Here is a 17,338-nt window from a genome sequence, read left to right on the forward strand (position 1 = left end):
CTTGGACAAAGTAGCCATAAAGGAAAAGAGATACTGCTTCCTTTAGTTATCCATGGCTGTTAGACCTGACACTTTATTGGGAACAGCAAATTCAACCAGGTAGGATGGGGACCTTGGGCTGTTTATTACACTAGTCCCCAACGTTTTATAATAACGTTTTCTTATTTGTTGGCTTAACAACTTTGATTGGTTGGTCCATTAAGTTAGGTGTTCATACGTTTTAACAACTAATAGTAAGTGGTAATTTTGTATATCATCATTTAGTATGTACATCAATTTATCGGCCATTGTCTAATCCCTTTAGATACCTACCCCTGTGGGTTATGTGTGTGCAAGTTTAAAATAGTTTTCAGCCATTTTACTAAATACCATGTTTTCACAATTAAGTCAATAATATGTCATTGCAAAACCCAGAGAGAGAGAGGGTACAATGGGTTGTTTATTACACTAGTCCCCAAAGTTTTATAATAACGTTTTCTTATTAGTTAGCTTAACAACTTTTTTATTGTGTTTTGATTGGTTTGTTCTTTAAGTTAGGGTAATTTTGTGTATCCTAATTGAGGATGAACATCCCTTTTTTCGGCCATTGTCTTATCCCTTTAAATCCATGGGTGCAATGTTAGATGTTCAACATTAATACCTTGTGAGATATAGGGGAATGTCATTGCCCAAAAGAGGCGCTAATTATTATAACTCAGGACTTTAAGGCAAAGATAATGGAATGAAAGGATTGTTAGTCTGTTGTAGTTAGAATAGTTAATAAATTACACAAAAATCTTAAGAATGGATATTAGGATATATAAGTTATTCATGTATATTATTTATCCATTAGGATATATAAATTGGAAGGGATTTTAATGTTAGGGGGAGATTTTAAAACTGCATCAAATTTTAAGGATTTTTTTTTATAAAATTCGTTTTTTGAATAATTCTTTATCTAAAAGCGGAAATACAATTTAAGTTAATTAATCTTGACATCTGTGATTGGGGGATTGAAAACTATCTGCGCTCTGATTGGAGAAGCTAAGTGTCGTAAATCATTCACCCAATTAAAGCGCAGGTAGTTTCTAATCCACCTATCCTATTGGTCAAAATTAATTAACTTAAATTGTATTTCCGCTTTTAGATAAAGAATTATACAAAAAACGAATTTTATAAAAAAAAATCCTTAAAATTTGATGCAGATTTCAAATCTCCCCCTAACATTAAAATCCCTTCCAATTTATATATCCTAATGGATAAATAATATACATGAATAAATTGGTAGGGAAAAATTTGTCGTCAATTTAGGTTGCAGTTTTCAGAGAAAACTTCCAAGTTATTTCTCGTAAGATAAATTGTCGCCCATTTGTGTAAATCTTTTGAAATATAAACCTTTTTATGGATGGTGAGTTAACCCCCCCACCATTTTGCGATAAATTGACGTACATATCCCAAGATGAAACACAAAATTAACACTTTTGTTGTTTACAATTAGTGGTTGGAACTTATGGACACTTAACCTAATGGGCCAACCAATCAAAATTCAATAAAAGCCCCCAAAGTTTTTAAGCCAACGAAAAAGCCTAATGGGTCTTTATTAACCAATGTTTTCTAAATTACATTGCAAGGGTTAATTTTCAGGGATCTAAAGGGTGGCCGATAAATTGATGTACATCCCAATGATGATTCACAAATTTATCCGTTATATGTAGATAACAGTTCAGTAATAGTGGTGGTTAAAACATTTGGACATACAACAATCGTAATTCAATAAGTCCCCAAGGTTGTTGGGCCAACGTATAAGAAACATTATTATAAAACTTTGGAGACTAGTGTAATAAAAAAACTAATGTCTAGCACTTATCCTATATCTCTTAAAGTTTAAAGAGTGGGGGGTTTGTTTAGTTCACAAACAGATTAAAAGGATTTTACCACTAGTGTGGAATAGTTTCAGGTGATAGCTACATCAATCTCAGAGGAAAGAGGTGGGTTGTTCACAGAGAGAGAGAGGGGACAATGGGCTGTTTATTACACTATTCCCCAAAGTTTTATAATTACGTTTTCTTATTCGTTGGCTTAACAACTTAGGCGAATTTTATTGGATTTGATTGGCTGGTGCGTTAAGTTCGGTGTTCGTTTAAGCCACTAATTTTCAGAAGAGGTAATTTTGTGTATAATCATAGAGGATGTACATCATTTTATCGGTCATTGTCTTATCCCTTTAGATACCTACACTTTCGCTCATAGATATATCATAAAATCAAATCAAAAATAAGCACGGCCGACAAACAGACGGACCTAGAAAATTATATTCTGGATGTTCATTAATATAGAAAATTCATAAATTTCAGCAATCTAACTTAAATAGCAGCCGGGACATCAACGTTTCCGTCATACCAATATTCCAACAGACAGACTGATATTTTAAATTATAGAGTAGCTTCGCTACTAAAAACACGCGCCTTTAGCATTTTTACAACATTGATATATTAAATAATATAAAATATTGAAAGGGAATAAAGGATTTTTAAAAAAAAGTCAAATTCAAGTTTTAATTAAGCATAATACACAATTTTAATACCTACAAAATCACAAAAAAATATAATTATATACATTCACGAGAATTTTTACATGTATGATAATATTTCCATATATGGCTTAGAAACCGATTAATATCCGGTGGATTTAAACCGGTTCTCAGCCATACTGAAAAATTATGTATCGAATTGTATTATATCCAGTTCTCTACGAATAAAAAAGGCATAATCATAATATTAAAACCAGTTTTGTTAGCCCGTGCCTTCGGCATCTTGGGGATAAAACAATTGTTTTAATCTAATAATTTTACATTTTTACATCAGCGGAAAGCTGTTTATAATACGATGGGATAAATAACTGTTATTAATTTAATTTTCTCTAACAAATTTTTTTTTAAAATTACCCTATAACTTTTTACACCTTCACCAATAAATAAACCCATCATTAATTACAAAATATAAATAGATTTTTAACACCTATAGTAATGGTTTTAGTATTGATACATTTTTATATTTATAATATGTTAAATAAAAAGCTATTTGAAATATTTTTTTATCGAAAAGTAGATATATAAATCTATATAATAAATACTCTAGAAAGCCAAAATTCCAGTTACAATTCAATAACTCTGTTTGTCCGTCAGTCATAATGATAAAAAGAGTCATTTTTTGTCATAGTTTTCGTATAGTTGTGTGTTGTAGTTTAGTCAAAAGTAGGGTTAGGCCGGATATCCGGTCTGGCCGATCATTTTCAATATCCGGCCGGATACCAGATATTAAAAATATTATATCCGGCTGATTTTGACACCGGTTATCCGGTCGGATATCCGGTAACTTGCCGGATAACCGGTTATCAGGCAGGATATCCGGTAATTTGTCGGATATCCGGTAATTTGCCGGATTTTGAACGTTGGCCAGATATCCGGCCGGAACCGGATATCCGGGTTTAGAAATCAGCCGGATATCCAGTATCCGACCAAAAAAGGATCCGGCCCAACCCTAGTCAAAAGTCGCTTATTAAGTCAAACTGTTCTTAATTTCGACCATTTCATATAACACACACAACTATAGGAAAATACACGAAAAAATGGCCCGTTTTGTTGATGTTGTTGAAATTTTAAGATTTAGGCAATTTAAATCAACCCAAATCATGTAATATTTATGCAAGTTTGATGCAAGTTTGTCTATTTTATTTCACCCATTTTCTCAAGTGATCTAAAGGGATAAGACAATGGCTGAGAAATTGACCAGGATTCATTAAAGTTCCCAAAGTTGTTATTAAACGAGATGATAACGTTATAATAAAACTCTGAGGACTATATATAGTGTAATAAAAAGCCCACTGTCTCCTCTCTCCCTGACTTAAATATCATATGATTCAAATCGATTACAACTACCTAATCCTATATCAAAACGTATTTTTCAAAATTTGGCTTCAAGTTGCTTTTGACAATTTTTTTTTTTAAATTGGCTTTGTAGTACAATATGTTTTGAGTAAATATAGGTTGGAAAATACATTTAGATATATTTTAGTTATTTTGTTATATAAATACGTGGTTAAATAAATATTTTTAAAAAAAATCACTATTATTTATTAAAGAGGGTCATTTTATTCGTTTATTTTCCGTAAAGTTATGTTGTACCGTTTTTTCAAATGCGCTTATTAAGTCAAACTGTTCTTAATTTTGACCAGATGTATTTACATGCAATGGACAATAATTAAGAACAATTTGACTTAACAAGCGCATTTGACTACACGCTAACACAATAACTTTATAGAAAATATGCAAAAAATAATAACCCTCTTAATTAAGCTGGAAAAGGGTATAATTAAAACCACTATTTCAACAGCAGATATTAATACATAAAAATCACTAAAATTTATTTGAAAATATCTGGGTTTAGTCCCTTTCGTGGCATCGCCTCTTAAGGGGCGTTATGTCGTATTTTCACAGAAGGTTATTTTAGGTTGGGTGATTGCCCCACAGGGTTAGACAATTGGCTGCTGGGACCAAAAATAGGAGGAAAATATGAAAATACTACGGAACGCCCCTTAAGATGCGATTTCACGAAAGGGACTATACACAAAAACCTTCCTGACATCAAATGCTTTTGAATTTAAATTAACTATTAGCAACAAATATAAATAAGAATTATACAACTTTAGTGCTAAATTTGACATTCTAAATTTTTTTGGAATGAAGCTAAAAATACACAAAAATATAATTTTTACACAATTTTCAAAATCTAAATTTCCAGTATGGCTTCGAAACCGATTAAAATTCGCTGAATAAGAACCGGTTTTTAGATATACAAGAAAAAGCATATACAACATCGCATTACAGACAATTTTCCACAAATATTAAAATAAAATCATAAGACTTATACCAGTTTTTTTTAACTCGGGCCAACGGCTCCTCGGGGGGGCTAAAAAATTGAGCTGGATCTTTAAATCATTTTAGTGGTGAGCCAGATCGGGGTGCGACGAATTACAGCCAATCACAGCACGGCATTTTAAAAAATGCTGTGCTCTCATTGTCTGAAATTCAGCGCACCCCGATCTGGCTCACCATTAAAATGATTTAAAGATCCAGCTCTGATTTTAATCTAATGACTTTTTAATTTAACATCCGCGTAAAGCTGTCTATAAAACAATAATTTTTCTTCATTTCTCTTCTTTATTTTCTTAGTTTCTTGAATTTCCAATGATGGATAGAATATACATGAACAGATTGATGATGTCTGCACATTATTTTTAGTTTAAATATTTTCTGATGCCATCAAAAATTGATTGTTTTATAAATAAAATAAACAAAATTACTCACACTAACTAATATGACATAGCATCAGTGGGAACCATTTTTAACGTCTTTAGTTATGACGCTGTGTCAGGACGAGATTCGAACCTTGACGACGTTGCGGATGCTCTACAGGGATCTAAATGGATAAGACAATGGCCGATAAATTGATGTACATCCCCATTAAAGATTAACAAAATTAATCCTTCTATAATTAACACTTGAAAATAAATTAAAAGTCCCCAAAGTTTTTAAAGCAACGAACAAGAAACGTTATTATAAAATTCTGGGGACTATAAATAAATATTTAAACTATAATTTCCTAGGTAAAGATTGAGAGCTCCAAACACATATTCTTCTGGAGAGAGAGAATACTAAAACAAAAAAGGATTAATTTTCATAAAAACTGAGGACTTTTGAACTTTTTAAAGCATGGCCGTGTCAGACAGACGAATAAAAATGCAGAGAGCAAATCCGTATAAATGATATGAATCTTGAAAAAAAATGCAGCTGTCTATATAAAATGGCAGTTGAGAAAATCACATTTCCCCAACAAACAGTTATTCTTCGGGAGTGAGAGAATACTATATTAATAAAATAAGATTAGTTTTCTTTATACTGATGACTTTTTGAACTGAAATAATAAGGTTTTTGTCTTTTTAAGCATGGCCGTGTCAGACAGACAGACAAAAATGTATAGAGCAGATCCGTATAAATATTAAGAATCTTGACTAAAAATTGCAGCTGTCTATCTAATATAGCAGTTGAGAAAATCACAATTCCCTTATAAACACAAATTCCTTATTGGAAAGAGAGAGAATACTATAAAAAAAGGATTAATTTTCATGAAAACTGATGCCTTTTTGAACTGAAATAATAAGGTTTTTGCCTTTTTAAGCATGACCGTGTCAGACAGATGGATAAAAATGTATAGAGGAGATGCACAAAAATAATATCAATCTTGACAAAAACTTGCAACTGTCTATCTAATATAGAAGTTGAGAAAATCACATTTCCCAAACAAACAGATATTCTTAATGGGAAAGAGAGAGAATACTAAAACAAAATAGGATTAATTTTCTTGAAAACTGAAGACTTTTTGAACTGAAATAATAAGGTTTAGTCTTTTTAAGCATGATCGTGTCAGACAGATGGATAAAAATGTATAGAGCAGATCCGTATAAATATTAAGAATCTTGACTAAAAATTGCAGCTGTCTATCTAATATAGCAGTTGAGAAAATCACATTTCCCTAATAAACACAAATTCGTTATGGGAAAGAGAGATAATACTAAAATAAAATAGGATTAATTTTCATGAAAACTGAGGACTTTTTGAACTTAAATAATAAGGTTTTGTCTTTTTAAGCATGACCGTAAGACAGACGGAAAAAAATGTATAAAGCAGATGCTCAAAAATAATATCAATCTTGACAAAAACTTGCAGCTGTCTATCAAATATAGCAGTTGAGAAAATCACATTTCCCCAACAAACAGATATTCTTAATGGGAAAGAGAGAGAATACTAAAATAAAACTGGATTAATTTTCTTGAAAACTGAGGACTTTTTAAACTGAAATAATAAGGTTTTTGTCTTTTTAAGCATGGCCGTCAGACAGACGGACAAAAATGTATAAAGCAGATGCACAAAAATAATATCAATCTTGACAAAAACTTGCAGCTGTCTATCTAATATAGCAGTTGAGAAAATCACATTTCCCAAACAAACAGATATTCTTAATGGGAAAGAGAGAGAATACTATAATAAAAAAGGATTAATTTTCTTTAAAACTGAGGACTTTTGAACTGAAATAATAAGGTTTTGTCTTTTTAAGCATGACCGTGTCAGACAGACAGACAAAAATGTATAGAGCAGATCCGTATAAATATTAGGAATCTTGACTAAAAAATACAACTGTCTATCTAAAATAGCAGTTGAGAAAATCACATTTCCCTAATAAACACAAATTCGTTATTAGAAAGAGAGATAATACTAAAATAAAATAGGATTAATTTTCTTGAAAACTGAGGACTTTTTGAACTGAAATAATAAGGCTTTTGTCTTTATAAGCATGACCGTCAGACAGATGGATAAAAATGTATAGAGCAGATCCGTATAAATATCAAGAATCTTGACTAAAAATTGCAGCTGTCTATCTAATATAGCAGTTGAGAAAATCACATTTCCCAAAAAACACATACATATATTCTTAGGGGGAGAGAGAATACTAAAATAATAAAACAAGATAGGTAAGTTTATTAATAAACAGCTGATCGTAAATAAGATTGAAAAAAACCTTTTATGTGCCACTAGAGGCCACTAGGGGCGTAGCTGCTAGTATTCCTTGACTCACCTTGTTAAACGAGAACCATATCGGTTCAGTGAACAGCGAGATCCTTCGGTACAGGCAGACAGACAGACATCATGTTACTTTATTATAAGTATAACTCACCTATGTATCATAAACGATGTTCAGGGAAAATATGACAACTCCAATAGCTAGCTATGGTTTTAGGCTATTTTTCAGTACCCTATATCTGTACCCTATTTATACCGTATCCGCTAGTAATCATTAACTCACCTTGTGTTTTCCACCAACCATAATTTGAGTATCATAAACGATGTAGAGGGAAAAGATGACAGCTCCAATAACTAGCTATGGTTTTAGGCTATTTATTAGTACCCTATCTGTACCTTTTTTTATGCCGTATCTGCTAGTAATCTTTGACTGACCTTGTGTTTTCCTCCAACCATGATTTGAGTATCATAAACGATGTAGAGGGAAAAGATGACAACTTCAATAGCGGCTATGGTTTTAGGCTATTTTTCTGTAGGTGCCATATCTATACCTTTTTTATGCCGTATCTGCTAGTAATCATTGACTCACCTTGTGTTTTCCACCAACCATAATCTGAGTATCATAAACGATGTAGAGGGAAAAGATGACAGCTCCAATAGCGGCATACACAAGGTTCAAGGTTCGACTCTGTACATCAAAAAATTGACAATATTCAATCATGGATCTAAAGGGATAAGACAATGGTCGATAAATTGACGTACATCTCCCATGTTGAAACTCAAAATTATCCCTTTTGTAGATTACAATTAGTGGTTAAAACGTTTAGACACTGAACTAAATGAACCAACCAATCAAAATTCCCAAAAATTTATAAGCTAACGAATAAGAAAACTTTGTATAAAAACTTTGAGGACCAGTGTAAAAAAAAGCCCATTGTCCCCTTCCTACCTGGTTATGCCTCATCTCTGCGCGTTAAGACTGGTTACAAAAAAAGGGGGAAGAGGTTAAATTAATGTATGCCCCCACTCAGAGGGTCTTTCAATATCAGTCAATAGCGTCGGGAATATTAAAACAGCAAAGTTGCTACAAAAAAGCAATTTGCTAGTACTTAATACATTTATTACAAAAAGTGTCGTATTTTCCCCCCACCCCTTCCCTCTTTTGATGATTTATGACTAATCTGTGCGTAATGAGACATAAAGACAAAGGTTGCTTGATGAAAATATTGTATATTCCTGAGGAAAGAAAGCAGCAATGAGACCAAAAAGGATAAACACCACCAGAACAGCCATCAGTGCTCCGCCCATAGCTGTTCAAAAACATACATTTCTTTTAATAAAGTAACGAGATGTCCGTCTGTTTGTAAGTCTGTCTGTCTGTTTATCTGTCAGTCTGTTTGTACCAAAGGATCTCGCTAACCGCTGAACCGATATGGTTCTCCTTTACAGGGTAGCTTCTCATAGGTCCTGGGAAGGTATATAACTATTTTGAGGGAGGGTAACACGGTAACACCACCCTCTCAAGAGAAATTGCCCCCCCCCCTAAATTTGTTTTTACTTTTTCTTTTTAAATCTAAAATAGTTATTAGAATTTAACTCCCCATTCCTCATGTGCCCCTAGAGGCCTCTCGAGTCGTACCCGCTAGTACATTTTTAAGAAATTTATGTTCCTGTGAAATCAATCTTGGTTTGGAAGGCGAAGATGGTGAGGGCGAAAACCACGGCGGCTGTCACTCCCACAGCCATTAATACCTAGATAGAAAGATAGCTAGGAGAGAAAGAAAGATAGATAGAAGATTTTGATTGATTGATTAGCCATAGTCTCTTAGGGTTTGGACCTAAGTAGTCATGGAGTAGGCTGAGACACTTTTGTATAGCCACTAGGGCTATCAAGCTCCACGTTCAAGCACATTATGACTTGACCCGCTATCTCGTGAGAGCTACTCATTATTACCTCACCCTCGCCGAGTATGGCAGGTGTCCCAAATTAAGTCACCGTAATGAATGACGCTCTCCGCAGAGGAGCTTGGGATAAGGGTAGTACTGATATTATGTACGTGACTATTGAGTATCCAAACTTACTCAATTATCCCCTTCTTACACAACCAGGGGAAGTTGCGTGAATGTATTTAACTGAGAAATTCGAGTTGCCACATGGGGACTAGAACTCGAACTCTCATCACCGCATAGATAGAAGATAGATAGATAGAAAGATAGCTAGAAGATAGATAGAAAGATAGATAGCTAGGAGATAGATAGATAGAAAACCACAGCAGCTGTCACTCCTACAGCCATCAGTACCTGGATAGAAAGATAGCTAGGAGATAGAAAGATAGCTAGGAGATGGAAAGATAGCTAGGAGATAGATAGGTACCTAGCAGACAGATATGAAGCTACATAGGTAGAAAGTGGAAACTGGATGAAAAGTGTTTTAGTTCGAAGATGATTAAATGGCTAGGAGATATATCTAGTTGTAGAAGTTATAATAAAGAGAGAAAGCTTATACTAAAGGTTGTTTCACTATTATCTATGGGCTTTATATTGGAAGTGGTAAGACAATGGCAGAAATATAGCCTAAAACAATCCAAAGACCTAAATTCAAAAGTGAAATAGCCAACCCAGGATCAATGTGAAGATTCCAAGAACTGAAGAGATTAATCGGTTCAGTAGTGATCATTATATTCTTTTTTTAAAACTAAACTTTACCTCGTTAGCATTATAGGTAGCTGTGACACAACCAAGCAGAAAACCTGAAAAAATATTCATTTTATATGGATATGTCCATGTTACATATATATTAGATCACCCAGAGAAACCAAAGCATCATCCGCTTGTAATGGAATGCGATAGCACCCGAGGATATTAGGTTAAGTAAAATCCAACAGAAAACTAACCATTTGATCCTCACTATGCATGGTAATGAGTTGCGCCTGTTTGAGGCCAAGGCATTCCCCTCTACTCAAACTTTTTGATGATCTGTGCCGAAAAAAGTAAGAAGGTACCATATTTAACGTCTTAGGTATTCCTATCAATTCCCTTGTCACTTTCATTAGGACTTGAGGGTATTTAAAAGGTTAACTCTTAAAATAAATGTTATAACTCTATAACTGTTTAACTTGTTTTAAGAAAAAAATATCTTAATATAAAAAGAATGATAAGTAAAAATACATGTCTAGCTTTGTTACTTTTATTCTTTAAGTAGTAAGCTTTTATTGTCTGTAAAAAAGGATCTCACTAACCGCTGAACCGTTATGGTTCTCATTTACAATGAAGTTCTTATAGGTCCTGAGATGGTTTTAGGCTATTTTATTTTTAAATAAGTCTGGGTATGGATTTAGGCTATTTTTCTGTCCTATATTTTTTCCAATATCGAGCCACAAGTTAAGTGCTCGGGGCTCAGCCGCTAATATATAAATAAAATGATATAAATAAAAAATATGTGTCTAGCTTTGTTTCTTGTATTCTTATTCTTTTATTTATGAATAATTAATTTTTTGGCCTAGTACTGTAAAAAAGAAGTATTTTTTTTGTTAATTTTTAAAAGTGAAGCTTTTCTATAACTAGTGTATGTCTGTCCATACGTACGTCCGTCACGAACGGTTAGCTATTTTTGTTAATTTAGACATGTTGGAATTTTCTTAGCGATTTCAAGCTTGATGGCGATGATTTCTAGATGATTAGGTACTATAATTGTTACGTTCATTTGAAACATGTTGCTTTTTGAATGTCTCAAATTTCAACCACTAATTTTAATCAACAAAAGGGGTAATTTTGTGTATTGTCATTGGAAATGTAAATCAATTTATTGCCTTATCTCTTTAGAATATCCTTGATAAAAACGCAATTTGTACTGTTAACATCTAATTTTTTTATAGTGCTTTAAGGATGTAAATGAAAAAGTTTTTAAGAAAATACATTTCTTATTTTTCTTTTATGTAAATGTTAGGTTCAATATCTCTTATACATTAATAACCCCCCCCCTCTCCCCAAAATCCACCTTTGAAAAGGAGTCAGTTTTTTTTGCATATTATCCCTAAAATTAAATGTAACTATTTAGGTAGTTAAATGTAAATGTAATTAAATGTAACTATTTAGTCAAATGCTCCTATTATGTTAACTAATTATGATTTAATGTATATTAAATGGTCATAATTAAGAACAATTTAACTTAATAAGAACATATAACTATATAGTTACACATAACTTAACAGAAAATATGCGAAAAAATTACCCCATGTCGCCAAATACTACCATTTTTTTTGAGAAAAATATGTATTTTTGATGCTTATTTTAGACTAGGTTAAATTTAATAAAAAATGTTTTATAGGCTCCTAAGGATTAGAACCCTAAAGGAGATAGGGCCCCGTAGATTAAAAGCCCCTCCATGGGAAAAACAAAATTTTTTTCCCCCAAAAAATAAGGAGGTGGTTTTGGTGTTAAAGAAATATGTTTAGGTGAAAGCGCCATTTATTAGGAGCCGTATAGAGCTATATTTTCTCTTTTTAAACAAAACCTAACTTAATAATCATTGAATATACAAATTTAATGCAAGTGGTCTACTAACAGTCAAAGGGAAATTACCCAATGTTTTGTTTAGAAAAACAAACATTATATTATACATTCATTGTATAATGAAAGCACAGCTTTTTAAATTGGGCTAGTAAGTATGTTTGTTAATTATAACTTTATAGGGATAGTTAAATGGAATGTTGACATTTTTTAATGTTAATTGAGCGTTTACACTTTATTAACTGCCTTTCGAGGACAGACGGGCATATAATAATCCTTATTGTATCAGAAGGAAACCTTCCTAAAACGTTCTGATTTCTTCCCTCATCGGACGGCGAGTATTGGGTCGATTGCCTGTCGCGTATTAACACGAAACCAAGATCTCTCGTTAATCCGTGACGCAACACTTATAATAAATTAACAGAATGTCAACCTGTTTATTCCATAGGATCTCGCTAACCTCTGAACCAATATGGTTCTCCTTTAAAGGGTAGCTTGCCACAGGTCCTAGGCAGGTTTATGACTATTTAGGGTGAGGGTACCACCACCCTCCCAATAACAATCACCCCACAAATATTTTTTTTTAAACTAATAAAACGGGGGGTGGGGTTGGTGGGGAAATTAGACCCCCAACCACCTCAAGTGCCCCTAGAGGCCTCTTAGGGCCATGGCCGCTGGTTATAAAGAAGCTGCGCTTCAGATGCAAGACAAAATGAATTCTCACCTTCAGCTAGAGTGAACATACCAAGGAAGATGAAGTTATGAGGGGTCTTGCGTCTGAAAAATAGATGAATAGATAGATGGATGATAACTAGAAAGTGGATATATAGAATTGTAGATATGTAGATGGATAAACATGTAAAAGATATTGCAGATAAATACGATTTTAAAAGTACAACAAAAAAATAATAGATTGAGCAAAATGGTTTATTTTGGGGCTTTTCAGTGATAATTGGGATGGAGTATCCAACCCACTATCAATTAAAGATTTTTGTTTGCTATACACCCCACAAAATACCAAATTATAGAGTTCTACTCCTATATAAAGTCATAAAATTTACGGAAGATACGCGCTAAAATGAATCCCTTTTTTCTCTCTTTACTACAGATTTTGGGTATAATCCCTTTTGTGACAACGCCTCTTGAGGGGCGTTTCGTCGTATTGTCACAGTAGCTTTTAATAGGCTAAGTTAAATTGTCCCGCCACCAACAAGGGCTAGAATTAGGAGAAAAACTACTGTGAAAATACAACGAAACGCCCCTTAAGAGGCGTTGTCACGAACAGGACCATACCTCATATTTTATTAAGAATGATTGTATTTATCTGAACTTGTGTGCAATCCATTTATAAAAATGGCTGAGTATGAATTTGAAATGGTAAATAATGTTAAACCTGCTACATAGCACTTTCTACTCTCTGCTAGTTGCAGGATTCCAGATATTAGGATCAAGGTTTATGTCTCTGGCATGGCTTTGAAACCGATTAATATCCACTGGATTAGAGTCCGTTCTCAGCCATACATAAAAATTATGTATAGCATTGTATTACAAACAATTTTACCACGAATAAAACAATGCCAGGACCTATTTTAAGCTTCCCTAAACTGGAGAACCTAATCGGTTCAGTAGTTATTGAAATCTTAAACAACGGACAAAAAAATCCTTACTAATTCATATAATAGGATATCTACAGCTTATATTATCTTACAATTACTGTCTATCTATCTGGCTCCCTAGCCCCTTTTATCTATGAGAATCACTCAACCTTTAAGAGTTAGCCATCAAAATAAATAGTTTTCCATCAGAAGAAACTACAATATCTACTTTGCATAAATACTATTTACATGCCTAGGGATATGTGTTTTCATTTAGATTTTTATATAATCAAGGATGACAACTATTTAAGGACATACTTACACTGTTGGAGCTTGATTATAGTGATGCTTTGCTTATAATATCAAGACATATATAAAACAAGGTTAGATACTTAGATAATGTTAAGAAACACAGATAGAAATACATTTCAGGTTGGATAGAAAGAAAACTAATGTATACCTAAAATAGCAACTGACCATACAACTAGGAGAAATATACAAAGATACATAGATATATAATGTTAAGATACATAGAAAGATAGATAGATAGATAGATAGCTAATGTATACCTGACATCCGGACAACAAGCCAGGCTGATAAGGGCAACCAGAGAGATATATAGAAAGATAGATAGAAAGATAGCTAATGTATACCTAACATCAGGACAACATGCCAGGCTGATAAGAGCAACCAGAGAGATATATACAAAGATAGATGGATAGATAGATAGATAGATAGATAGATAGATAGATAGATAGATAGATAGATAGATAGATAGATAGATAGATAGATAGATAGATAGATAGATAGATAGATAGATAGATAGATAGATAGATAGATAGATAGATAGACAGATAGATAGATAGATAGATAGATAGATAGATAGATAGATAGATAGATAGATAGATAGATAGATAGATAGAAAGATAGCTAATGCATACCTGACATCTGGACAACAGGCCAGGCTGATTAGAGCAACCAGATAGATGTATACAAAGATAGATGGATAGATAGATAGATAGATAGATAGATAGATAGATAGATAGATAGATAGATGGTTAGATAGATGGTTAGATAGATAGATAGATAGATAGATAGATAGATAGATAGATAGATAGATAGATAGATAGATAGATAGACAGATAGATAGATAGATAGATAGATAGATAGATAGATAGATAGATAGATAGATAGATAGATAGATAGATAGATAGATAGAAAGATAGCTAATGCATACCTGACATCTGGACAACAGGCCAGGCTGATTAGAGCAACCAGATAGATGTATACAAAGATAGATAAGTAGAAAGATAGATAGAAAGATAGCTAATGTATACCTGACATCCGGACAACAGGCCAGGCTGATAAGAGCAACCAGAGAGATATATACAAAGATAGATAGATAGTAAGATAGATAAAAAGATAGCTAATGTATACCTAACATCCGGACAACAAGCCAGGCTGATAAGAGCAACCAGAGAGATAACCAAGAATAATTAGATAGATAGATAGAAAGATAGCTAATGTATACCTGACATCCGGACAACAAGCCAGGCTGATAAGAGCAACCAGAGAGATAACCAAGGCAATCCAAAACATTTCCTAAATAAATATTAAATCAATATGTAAGAAACTTTCATAAACACCAGCGGCTACGCCCCTAGAGGCGTCTAGCGGAACTCTTTTATTGCGAATTAATATGGGAGGAAGGTGTTAACCTCACCAAACAACCTTTCCAGGACCTGTGAGAAGCTAACCTGCAAAGGAGAACCATATCGGTTCAGTGGTTAGGCACAGACAGACAGTAGACATCCTGTTACTTTATTATAAGGATTTTATATTTATATTTTTAAATGGCTTTTATTTAAATACTTTTTGTTCACTAATATTAAATATTGTGTGATTTGTACCTAATGTTTGAAAAATCAAATTGAAAAATATTTCTGATATATGTACATTAAAACACCAAACAAATTAGCACATAAATGCAGGGAGGGAGGGGACATAGCAATGTTTATTACACTGGTCCCCAAAGTGTTCTCTTATTCTTTGACCTAACAACTTTGGGGATTTTTATTGAATTTTTATTGGTTGGTTTATCATTTTAATCTACAGAAGAGATAATGTTGTGTAACATCATTGAGGATTTACATCAATGTATTGGCCATTGTCTTATCCCTTTAGATCCCTGAAACAAATCAGCACAAAAATGTGTACTTGAAAAGTTGAAAGTTTGTGTGCTAGAAAAAGCTAAATATTATGTCAAATATTTGTCAAAATTTTGTGCACTGTGACAGGTTCACAAAATATTTTCAAGTTTTTGATCTGTGTGTGTGTCTTCAATGTTCATGTAAGAATCTTAATGCAATCGCGTACACAGGGGGTGTAGTTCTGGGATCTTAAGGGATAAGACGGCCAATAAATTGTTGTACATCACCAATTAGGGTTGGCAAAAAACAGGGTTTTTCTAGAAAAGTCCGCGGACAATTGAAAATTCTGGTTTTAACTGGTTCAATATGGAAAAAAACTAAATTTTTTGATCTGTGTGTGTGTCTTCAATGTTCATGTAAGAATCTTAATGCAATGGCGTACACAGGGGGTGTTATTGCAGGGATCTAAAGGGATAAGATGGCCGATAAATTATTGTATATCACCAATTAGGGTTGGCAAAAAACAGGGTTTCTTATTCGTTGGCTTAAGAACTTTGGAGACTTTAAATGAATTTTAATTGGTTGATTATTTTGGTGGGTGTCAAAACGTGTTCACCACTTATTGTAATCTACAGAAGGGTTAATTTTGTGTATCATCATTGGGGATGTACATCAGTTTATCGGTCATTGTCTTATCACTTAAAATCCTTGGTGTCTTCATGTTCATGTAGAAATGATATTGCAATGGCGTACACACAAGGGTGTAGTTCTGGGATCTATAGGGATAAGACAATGGCAGATAAATTGATGTACATCCCCAATGACGATACAACATTTTCCAGCTTCTGTTGATTCCAATTAGTGGTTGAAACTTTTAAAAACTCAACTAAATGAACTAACCAATCCAAATTCACTGAAGTCCCAAAAGTTGTCATGTTCTATGCTATTTTTAAGAGTGTTTTATATAATGAAAGGTACAATTTTTTGCGTATTTTTTGTAAAGTTGGGTACAATCTTCCAGTCAAAGCACTTATTTGGTCAAACTAAAAAATGTCTTTTTTGTTGTTGTTTTTTAATTGATTGAACTATGGAAACTTTCTGTAAATGAAAAATTTGAAGAAGAACACTAAAATAAAATAGTAATATTTCTTTTCCACCATATGGCATCTAATAAGAACATGCTCTTGGGTAATGGCTATGAAAGCAAAAGTGAAGAAGATTTGATGGGAAAAAGAAAGTGAGAAATCCAAAGATAAGGGGGGAAATGTGAAAAGTATGAAAATAGCCAAAAACCTGCTAAAATTAGATCCAACCGCAATGGATGCATAATAGTTAATTAGTTTCAGACTTCTATCTTTTACAGGAGCCGAGAAAATCATGTTTCCCCCAAAACAAGACATATGGACATGCAGACTTACGGACAGATGGACATTTCAAATTATAGAATAGCTTCGCTACTAAAAAAGAAT

General features: G+C 33.1%; 1 protein-coding gene across 4 annotated transcripts in view; it reads right to left on the bottom strand.

Annotated features, from left to right (window-relative positions):
- Positions 1-4,097: 4,097 nt before the first annotated feature.
- Positions 4,098-17,338, bottom strand: part of LOC145303785 (protein lifeguard 1-like) — a 60,861-nt gene continuing 47,620 nt past the window's right edge. For 2 of the 4 annotated variants that reach the window (XR_013873815.1, XR_013873816.1), the window contains 9 exons: positions 15,251-15,321; positions 12,849-12,901; positions 10,322-10,365; positions 9,286-9,367; positions 8,852-8,925; positions 8,205-8,303; positions 5,640-5,691; positions 5,135-5,261; positions 4,098-4,946 (listed from right to left, as the gene is read on the bottom strand). Coding sequence is in view for 2 of the 4 variants with exons in the window: in XM_080145397.1 (XP_080001523.1) it covers positions 5,206-5,261; positions 5,640-5,691; positions 8,205-8,303; positions 8,852-8,925; positions 9,286-9,367; positions 10,322-10,365; positions 12,849-12,901; positions 15,251-15,321 (531 nt within the window). In the remaining 2 variants the exon portion in view is untranslated. Of the gene's footprint in view, positions 4,947-5,071; positions 5,262-5,639; positions 5,692-7,513; positions 7,545-8,204; positions 8,304-8,851; positions 8,926-9,285; positions 9,368-10,321; positions 10,366-12,848; positions 12,902-15,250; positions 15,322-17,338 lie in introns of those variants that run through there. The other 2 variants (XM_080145397.1, XM_080145398.1) reach the window with 2 other exon arrangements.

The sequence above is a fragment of the Acartia tonsa genome, chromosome 13 (assembly GCF_053477335.1).
Source record: "Acartia tonsa isolate MP-2025a chromosome 13, ASM5347733v1, whole genome shotgun sequence".
NCBI lineage: Eukaryota > Metazoa > Arthropoda > Copepoda > Calanoida > Acartiidae > Acartia > Acartia tonsa.